Source organism: Lycium barbarum, chromosome 5, assembly GCF_019175385.1.
Source record: "Lycium barbarum isolate Lr01 chromosome 5, ASM1917538v2, whole genome shotgun sequence".
NCBI classification, from domain to species: Eukaryota; Viridiplantae; Streptophyta; class Magnoliopsida; order Solanales; family Solanaceae; genus Lycium; species Lycium barbarum.
This window is the reverse complement of record NC_083341.1, coordinates 126,107,544-126,117,307: the sequence shown is the minus strand read 5'-3', so window position 1 is coordinate 126,117,307 and position 9,764 is coordinate 126,107,544. Positions and strand designations below refer to the sequence as shown.

General features: G+C 35.4%; 1 protein-coding gene across 1 annotated transcript; it reads right to left on the bottom strand.

The window, feature by feature from the left end:
• Positions 1–260: 260 nt before the first annotated feature.
• On the bottom strand, positions 261–9,336 carry LOC132641436 (actin-related protein 2/3 complex subunit 1A-like). The gene is made up of 16 exons (XM_060358433.1): positions 9,183–9,336; positions 8,999–9,076; positions 7,814–7,899; positions 6,910–6,986; positions 6,112–6,206; positions 5,030–5,099; positions 4,048–4,117; positions 3,411–3,484; positions 3,278–3,320; positions 2,153–2,234; positions 1,938–2,026; positions 1,772–1,857; positions 1,109–1,172; positions 821–915; positions 650–708; positions 261–563 (listed from the first exon to the last, which is right to left on the bottom strand). Exons 2-16 carry the CDS (start codon positions 9,066–9,068, stop codon positions 499–501), a joined length of 1,125 nt encoding a protein of 374 aa, XP_060214416.1. The 5' UTR covers positions 9,069–9,076; positions 9,183–9,336; the 3' UTR covers positions 261–498.
• Between the last annotated feature and the right edge of the window lie 428 nt (positions 9,337–9,764).

Here is a 9,764-nt window from a genome sequence, read left to right as displayed (position 1 = left end):
AGTAACTTGATATTGCATCAATTCTCTAGTGTATAAATGTTAATAATAAACTCGAGATACATTCACCTCTGCAATTTTGGTTTCGTTGAGACTTGAGACAGACTAAATCTATTCAACCAAATATCAAGTATACAAACAGTATACACGGCCAATATAGTGAAAGAATATCTTTTACGAAAAATAAAGAAGAAGAGTGAGTTGAAGAGGGATACAACTCTTGCTTTAGCCCATCACAGCTTACGAAAAATCAAGCATAGCTCTTGGTAAGCTAAAATTCTTTTCTTTTTCTTTTATCCTCACAGTACAGAGAAGATACAAACAGAGATGTCATGTTTACATAAACAAAATTCACGTGTTGTTCAATTATTTTACAGCTGTTCCAACTATATATACCTTAGAAAGGTTTTAGTAAAGAAAAACTTTTTACATCGTACAGATGGTGGAGAGACGAGCTGCAACGTTCATATTATCATATAGTATATGCCAGTGCAAAAACGCTCATAGATAGTCCAATAAATCTTCTTGCTTCTGCAGATCCCATGTCACTACCTTTCCGTCAAGTCCTGAAAAGTTATCGAGGATTGACATGAATCTCCAAATAACAGAAAATGGGCTGCTTCAATATGAAGTTTATGTCCATAAAACTAACCTGAAGTGGTGAAACGGGTGACACTAGATTTTCTCTGTTTTGCAAGTGGTAATATGCAACTGGAATTCCCAATTAAAAAAGAAAAAAAAGTTGTGGTGTAAGATTATATCATGAAGTATTAAAAGCTGAAATGAAAGGCATGAAAAAAATGTGATTTTGTTGAAATATTACTTGATACAGTTGTCATGAGCGCCTCTTGATTGCTCAACGTTGTTGCTGGCTGAAAACTTTGATTGACCATAGAATTTCCCAAATGCTTCCGAAAACTGTGAAATGTACGAAGATGAGACAAATAAAGAGCCATGACAAATAGACGGCGAGTAAGAAAATCAATCAGGAGTACCAAATGTACTAGGTGTAGGTTATAACGTCATGGTATAGCTGTGTACACTGCTCTAGCCCGTCAATGTAGTTTAACGGTAGGTAATTTCAGAATTAGCTATGTCTTGGGATAAGTACCTGTGATCCATATTTGGCACTTGAAGACGCTGCTTTCCGTTCATCAAGGAATCTCAAGAAACTCCTGAAGCATAAAAAGCAAGTTTAATTAATTACCTCCTCAATAGTAAATGCAGATTGGTTTACCAAAAAAAAAAAGGCAGATTGAATATTTCAGAACAGTTCACCTTCAGAGGCAACAGACAACATAGAGTCATTATAGGTATTTCATGTTGATCCTTCAAAATACAATAAAAACTTGCTGAAAGTTGGACAAATCCATCTTGGATACTTAGCCGTACCCGCATTGGATACATACACGTACATGAGTCCATATAACATAGGCCATTTTTAAGTTTGGGTTTTACTAAGAGTACCATACATTTAATCAAGTAAATTAACAGCATCCAAGTGGGAAAAGCAAAGCTTCAAGAAGAAACAAGGTAGAAAGTGAAGCCTTCTTTCGCTACATCACTTGCATTTCAGCATGTCCTCAAAACAGAATAGGCAATTTTGCATAGAAGATAGAGAATGGATGTAGTTTGGGGCTCATAGAAACAGTAATGAGTTACACCTCACTAAACAATTATTGGTGATCAACAAAGCAACCTATAAAGGGAAAACATGGAAAAATAGAGACCAGGAAAGGAAGCAAGCATTGCAAGTTCCAGATATTCAACATACCACAAACCACTTTCATCTGCTACAAATACCATCGGGTTGCAATCAAATCCCACTCCAACAACCATCCTTTCAGAAAGAAACAATACCTGCAAGAGAAGTCTTGATTACACAACAAATATTAAGATCTGATAAAGACAAAGTAAAATGAGATAGGATTCTGACCCACATCACGAAGAGGCAAATCACGGATTGCTACACTTTGTGCTGCAGCAGAGGGACCAACTTCATCAACAAAGTATATCATTGAGTTATGACCTGAGAGATCATCCAATACCCAACATCTAAGCTGCATTAGTATTTGTGAATGCAACCAAACGAGACAGTTGAAGCACTGCAAAAAAAAATGCATAAGCCAAAGAAGCAAAAAAAGGAATATCTGACCTACATATGCCAAGGTATTGCCACTTGGGGACCATCTGACACCAAAAGACCAGCAAAAGCAGAGATCAAGCTGGACAATTTGCTGCATTAATATGAATAATCTATTACTCTTTCTATGAACATATAATGAAAATAGGACAAAGGACTGTTATCTAGAATTTAAAAAAAAAAAAAAAACATAAAAGTAGTGTTTTCTGATGTCTGTCAGCCAATTCCTTAGAACATTATCTTGCAAGACAATACAATTTTCCAAAAGAAGAAATGAACATCATCAATTAATACCACATGCCACTGTCAACCTTTGAGATAAACTGTTGATGGGAGCTGCCAATCAACCGAATGAATGAAGAAATGTTACCGGATTTAAAACAGTTAAAAGCACAGAAAAATACATGTTCTTGCAAGGGCTAACGTAATATCAACACAGAAAGGGAGAAAGCACATAAGAGTATGAAAATGATAAGATTTTAGCTGAACATTTAGAATTCAGAGCTACAGGAGATATTTTAAAATCGATTTTAAGCAACTTGAATAACATCTATTCAACAAGGAGGTATGGGAAACTATCTTAGCAATTTAATCTCTGACACTCGACATGCCAAAATACACAGAAGTGTATCTGGATAAGAAACGTTGCACATGGACAAAAGAGTAGAATCATATAGCTTCAAAGGCTGGGGCGGTTTAGCACCATAAATAGTTATAAGAAGAGTGAAAATTGGACTCGTTCCATGCCCATGACGTCTTCGTGTATCTTATTCTTCTGCCCCTGGTTTTTAAAATTTCTGATATTTCAGATGTAAGCAAGCCTTTGACTTTCTGCTTTCCACAGGAAAGTAAGTAAAGGTCAACTTGATTTTGCTTCCACAAGAAATCAATCTGAAACTGTTCAGTACTTCAGTTCGGAAGAGAGAGAACTATTATTTAACCAAATATAAAAGTCATGCGCTCCAGGTTTTAAGATCATCATTTACTTTCCCAATGAATAAGTTATGAAGCTCCTTCTAATTGACTCAGTGAGGATATTTAAAACAAACTTGTCAAGGGTAAGATACGAGCAACTTTTCTTTGAATATAAAGAAAATACAATTGGATAAGCAGGGTTAAATGAGATAAGACTCAGACCTCTCCAAATTTGGTATCTGCAGAATTCCCCATTGCAGAGTCTCTGATCCATTGAGTGAGAAATTATAAGAAACCGTGATAATATTAAAGAAAGATAACAGAATGGAGAGAACACAATTCTGAGAAACATTACTTTGCATCGACCCCTTTAATGAATGTTGAAAATACTCGACATTTACCATCAGTGGACGTTGTTGCTAGGAGAATCTGCAGGAATATATTACCAAAATTCAGTTCAAAGTGATAACGTACTGGCCAGCCCTCAAAATTAAAAAAAATAAAGATACAGAACATGTAGTAGCCAACATATCTAACATTCACTCAACCAATATTTTCTTGATGCACAACATAAGATGTACCGAGATTTGCCAGTGGGCCAAAACAAGCTAACTCAATTAGCTTTGTTATATGTACACACATGGATAGGGCTGCCTAAGGCATTTCCTAAAGTTAAGCTTGGAATGCCTTATTCCAGCATTTAGGGCTGTATTCAACATCTTACAATACTAAAAGAGAACGAGATATGTGGGGATTGCCATGAGCATTGTAAGGTTACTTAAGTTTGTGTCAATAAGTTCATGGCAACTGGTATGCAATATCAACGGAATACTTAAAATAACAGAGCGGCAAGTCAAGAAAAAAAATAGTCCTCACATCCTTTGCTGAAATTATTTTGCAAATAACAGTGCGACTATTTAAATGAATGTCGGGATTTCCTTTTGCTGCTACATGATGCAACAATGGAATAATATACAGAGAAACAGACGCACATTATTCGGATGCCAGGCAATACTTGTCACAGATGAATCATGCCTTTTCCTGATAAGCTTACTCACCCACCTGTGAAAAAATTAAGATAAAATTAGACGTGTTCCTGTCAAAGTAAATGTTACTCCACTCGTAACGATTGGTACAAGTGTTAGCTTGTATATAGGTGAACACGCAAGATGTTGGTATATCTTTTCACCTTAAAGATTAGTCCTGGAGTTTTTTTATTTGTTCATCATTAATCATAGAGTTTGGTTTGTATACACCTATGGATTGACCCAATACCAATTTCACAGATAACACTGTCCTATGCTTGAACCAGATAAACTACGAGTGGGCCTTTTCTTGTTCATCATTAATCATAAAGTTTGGCTGGTGTACACCTACAGATTGACAGAATCCTAAATTCACAGATAACACTGTCCTATGCAGGAACCAGATAGACTACAAAAACTAGGAGTGAAGAACTGCTGTTACTCTAAAAAGGTCCTGGAGTTTTTCTATTTGTTCATCATTAATCATAGAGTTTAGTTTGTATACACCTATGGACTGACCCAATACCAAATTCATAGATAACACTGTCCTATGCTTGAAACAGATAATCTACGCCATCAAACTAGGAGTGGGCCTTTTCTTATTCATCATTAATCATTAAGTTTGGCTGGTGTACACCTACGGATTGACAGAATCGTAAATTCACAGATAACACTGTCCTATGCAGGAACCAGATAGACTTCAAAAACTAAGAGTGAAGAACTGCTGTTAGTGGCACTGCTTTTGCTAAGGATTTCACTCGTCCAACTATCATATGGAGAAATAATATTACCAGCTAATTGTTTCTTATCAGGTAAAGTAAGATTCATTTAATAAGCATCCAGGGGACGCATCTTAGTACAAAAAAGAGATAGCTCCTGTACATTCCTGGTCTCCAATCTAAAAACTCAAGGAGCTGACAAAATCCAAAAACAGAATGGAAAATATCACCAGTTATTTTCTTGCTCGTAGTAGCATATACAAACAGTTTTAGCTCCACTTCCAACAGCAAACTTGTTTTCTGCAAGACAAATTTAATAAGCTATTAAAAAAGTGAAGCAAGTTTTGTTTAATGTCAAAAATATGCTAGCACGATAGAGGATTAGAAATGAAGCTCAGCTGCACATGGTCTGTGACTCTTATGAATCTTTTAGACCATGTACACTTCAAACATAAGATGAGATGAATATTGATGACTGAGTTTTATAAAAATTGGATTTCCAATTTGCTGCCCTTATTTTTTCCTTATAGCCTGTTTTGGCTATGCGTTGTTGTGCCGAGGGTCTATCGAAAACAGCCTCTCTACCCCACAAAGGTAGGGCCAAGGTTTGCGTACATCTTACCCTCCCCAGACCCCACTTGTGGGATTACACTGGGTATGTTGTTGAATTCCAACATAGAATCAGTGATACAGAAATGCAACAGAAAAGAGCATATAAACAGACGTGGAGCCATTTTGACATAGAACAACTTGCAGAAGAGTGGTCTACGAATTTGTAACAGATGGTGTATATGTGAAAGAGACACAGAGACACAAACCATTCTTTATGCATAGGTCAGTGGCTGCTCAATCGTGCAATATGTTCCTACGCATTTATGAGGTCAAGTGAGTAATGCCCACGGCCAAGGATGTATTGCTTCGCTGGAAGAGAAAAGGATTGAACAAAAGCAAAAGTAGGGTATCGGAGACCATACCAGCCTGTATTTGGCGGTTTTTGTGAAAGAGAAGAACTTTAAGATGCTTTGAAGGGAAAGGAAGTGTACTCAAGAACTAAAAAATACAGTTGACTTTCAATATTAGCTATTTGGTGTAATCTTGAATAGTTGTTTTAAGCTAGAAAAGACATACAGTTTAATAATGTTTTACAAGAGTTGTCTCTGATCATGGATTATATATTCAGACTTTTGAAATCAGATCCACAGCCTTACTGCACATTTTAATACTTGAATTTATTTACTTCATCAAAACAAAAAAACAAAAAAATAGAAAAAAAGAGCATACAAAAAGACCGTTTTAAAACGGACTTGAATACCTTTTGGACTCCACTGCACACAAAGTGCTGCACGATTTAGCCTGAGAATAACCAGAGTAGGAACCCACCCTGTGCTTTCTTGGTTCCAAACATATCTACAGAGAATATTATTCTCTTCAGCAAATCAATTCATAACAAATGCCCCACATTGTGCAATCATGAAACACGCACACATACACACTCTCTCTCTCTCTCTCACATACACAAACACTCCTCTCATCCTGTGTTTCCGCACTCTACCCATATTACCTTAGTCTTTTTCAAGTCAAACTGAACTATTGTACACACATTAAAGAGAATTAATTATTAGATTAAAGAGATTAAATACAGAATCATCCTACTACAAAGTGTGTTATACCAAACAAAAACCAACTCTGTAGCTTCGTTAACCATATATGTCACAGACTCCCAGGAAATATATTAAGCTCTATGAGGAAAAGCAAAAGGAAGATACTGTATCCCTATTTGGCGGAAGTGACACTTATAGAAGCACCTTAAAAAGAAAAGCCCTAAATCGAACCTTCACAAATATTACTTCAATAATGAATTACTGCCACCAAAACAATAGAAGGTTATTACGGACTAAGGATAGTTTGAAGTGATGCTCAGGCCTAAAGTTCATTCTAATCAGACAACCTCACTCTGGCCAGATTTAACAAATTACAAAAAGAAAAAAGAACAGTCAAGGGAGAAGCTCCTTGTAGGACAAAAAAAGCGACGACGTAAAATGAAAAACTTACAGCTTTCACCGATTTAATGATATCAAACTCTAAACACTCAAAGGTTGATAGTACTTACGAATTACGATCATGAGAAACAGTGACTATTTTGTTAGATCTGCAACTCCAATCTATCCCAGAAACAATTTGGTCATGCTGCAGCATAAACGAACCACAAGAATTAAAAAAAAATTATAATGTGTCAGTAAAATGGAGTTGAAAAAAGAATCATAACACTGATATACGATAATAAGTTTTGATAACACTGAATGGTAGAAGATAAATGATGGATGAAAAATATCGGAATTAACATAGATTACCGAAATCATATGGAGTAGAGTTTTTGAAAAAAAAAAAATTTTATCAAAACTTATGAATTTATTTTTATTTTTATTGGTTGTCTCAAATTTTCAACAGCCCATCAATAGATATAGAAGCTAAAATCAAAGGAATTTGCGACAGGCTTTATTTACGTAAAACTGCTCCCCCATCCAAATATTTGACTACTAATCCTTATGGAGGAAAAAGGTTTGGAAAGCTGGTACATGAAAGGTTTGGAAAAGGACAAGTTGACCACTTGGAACTCACTGCCTTTGGTCATATGGGGACCATCGGGAAAGAAAGGGACACTAGAATTTTTGAAAACAAAAAGAATCAGTAATCAGCATTAAGTTTAGATCCATCTCTTTGTTGTTTTCGGTGTGTAACAAGGCAATCGAAAATTACATAGAAGCCGTGATATATTTTTTGGGATCGTTACACATTTTGGATGCAGTTATCTCTTGTAATACTCACAGCATTTTGCTGCACTTTAATAGAATATCTTTTACCAATCAAAAAATAAAAAGAGAGAAGAGCAGCCCAGCTCTAACAAAAATTACAAAGTTATAGGCAGCAAAACAAGAGACACCAGTGAGATTTTGACCTTTTAACAAATTGATAACATGAGGAGACGATATTAAAGTAACTCAGATTGTATTTACCTTTTCAAGAACATGGACCCTCTCCCACTTGTCTTCGGATAGTTTATAAATATGTACTTCACTGTTGTTAGGACAAAGTGCAATCACTGCAAAAGTAAGTTATACATGCATTAGCAAATCTTCCTCATTCCACATAATAACATCACACGTAACAACCCACTACATACCACACAAAGCGTACTTTACTACTAGCATATTTAGATAAAAGAACCACTCTCCCTCACACACAGATTATGAGATTTAGATTGGTGGGTTAAATCACTGCCTCAAACTACTCTTTTGTGGAAATAGGAGCAAACTTAGCATAAAATACCTGCACCCAAAGGTATGGCATAGTGGTCGATGAAGTGGGAGGAGAACCACGAGTTCTCATGTTCAAATCCAGCGGAGGCAAAAAGCACTAGGTGATTTCTACCCATCTTACCTATAGGTACAAGTACCCGATAACGGGGGTGGAGCTAGGGGGGCATAAGGGATTCGCTAGAAAATTACATTGTACATACAAGATTAAAATTATCTTTTATGTCTACAAAGTAGATAATGAATCCCCTTAGCTTCTTCATTTGTTTACTTCTTTATATTTTGAATTCCCTCAGTGAAAGTGAAAATACCGACTCTGCCACTACTCGATAGAATAGTCAAGTCACACTCAAGGTGACCCCTGTTTCATTCCATTGTATATATATAGTTGGAATACAAAGGGGTGTTTGCAAACAACAACTGCCAGTTGCCAAACCTAGCATCCCATGACGATTATGAATGAACAAAACACTAGAAAAAAAAAAATCATCCTACTCAATAAAATAAACAAAAGAAAAACAATCTATATGCTACCCATTTGAACATAGGCCCAAGAATTAAATTCTTGAAGCACCCCAAGAGCATTATGGCTATGCTTTAAAACTTTTTTGCATAAAAATTCAATCTTTTTCCTTTTACCAGACAATAATTATTCATTCAAATTGCAATAATCTAAATAAGTTAAACTGATAAGTAAAAGAGCTACAGAATTCAGGGAAAAAATGAAATTCTTGCATAAATTTTCAATCTTTTTCCTTTTGCCAGACAATAATCATTCACTCATTCAAATTGCTATAACCTTAATAAGTTAAAACTAATCAGCAAAAAAGAGATATATAATTCAGGTTTAAAAAAAAAAAAAAAAAAAAAAGGAGAAGCTGTTACTGGATAAATCAGGACTCCAAGCATGACATGTAATGCACTGAGCAAACTTATGTACTGAAGTTGCTGCCATTGATTTGCCTAACAAAATGAGAAAAAACAATTAACAGATCAAGAAAATAGATTTTTTTTTAGTGCAAATGGAAGATCTGAGGAGAAAAAAAGAGAATTAAAGAAGGATCTATACCAGCAAAACGAGATCTAGAATCCAAATGATGGGTAATTTGTATTTGTGTAGTGTACTTCAAGAATCCAAAATGCTTTGATCAGACGGAAAAGAAAGAAAACTGTGGGGTCGTTATTTAACACTACTTTAAAGTTTTAGCACTCAAGTTACAAAATTAGTTTTAGCTAACTTTTGGGCCCGGTTGGTGGCCCGATGGGTAGAAGCCCACAATAAGTTTGTTTCATCTTGACACCAAATGATCTACTCCCTCCGTCTCAAATTATTTGTCATTTTTTGTTTTACATGCCTATGAAGAAATATTAATTAGGAGGGGTAAAATGCGGAAAAAAGTAATTAATTATGCCTTCAACTTCTCAAACGGCAAATAATTTGATATAACTATTTTTAGTAACCACGACAAATAATTTGAGAAGGAGGAAGTAGAAAATAGGTAGCTTTGAAATTTGATCTGTGTTTGGCCCATGGGTAAAACGTCAAGGTCAAAAGTAAAAAATGTTATTTATGGGACAATATTTGATATACTTGAAATTTTGCTCATGGGACAAGCGAGATAAAAAAAAGTCTAACACCGTCTATTTCTAA

What these genes read in the sequence shown, in the direction of transcription:
- LOC132641436 (XM_060358433.1), bottom strand. Translation starts at nt 9,068, where the DNA reads ATGGCAGCAACTTCAGTACATAAGTTTGCTCAGTGCATTACATGTCAT. An exon ending in TTGGAGTCCTGATTTATCCA is followed by an intron (nt 7,900 to 8,998) that starts GTAACAGCTTCT and finishes TTACTTTTGCAG; the next exon opens with TGATTGCACTTTGTCCTAAC. An exon ending in GTGCCAAATATGGATCACAG is followed by an intron (nt 916 to 1,108) that starts GTACTTATCCCA and finishes TACATTTCACAG; the next exon opens with TTTTCGGAAGCATTTGGGAA.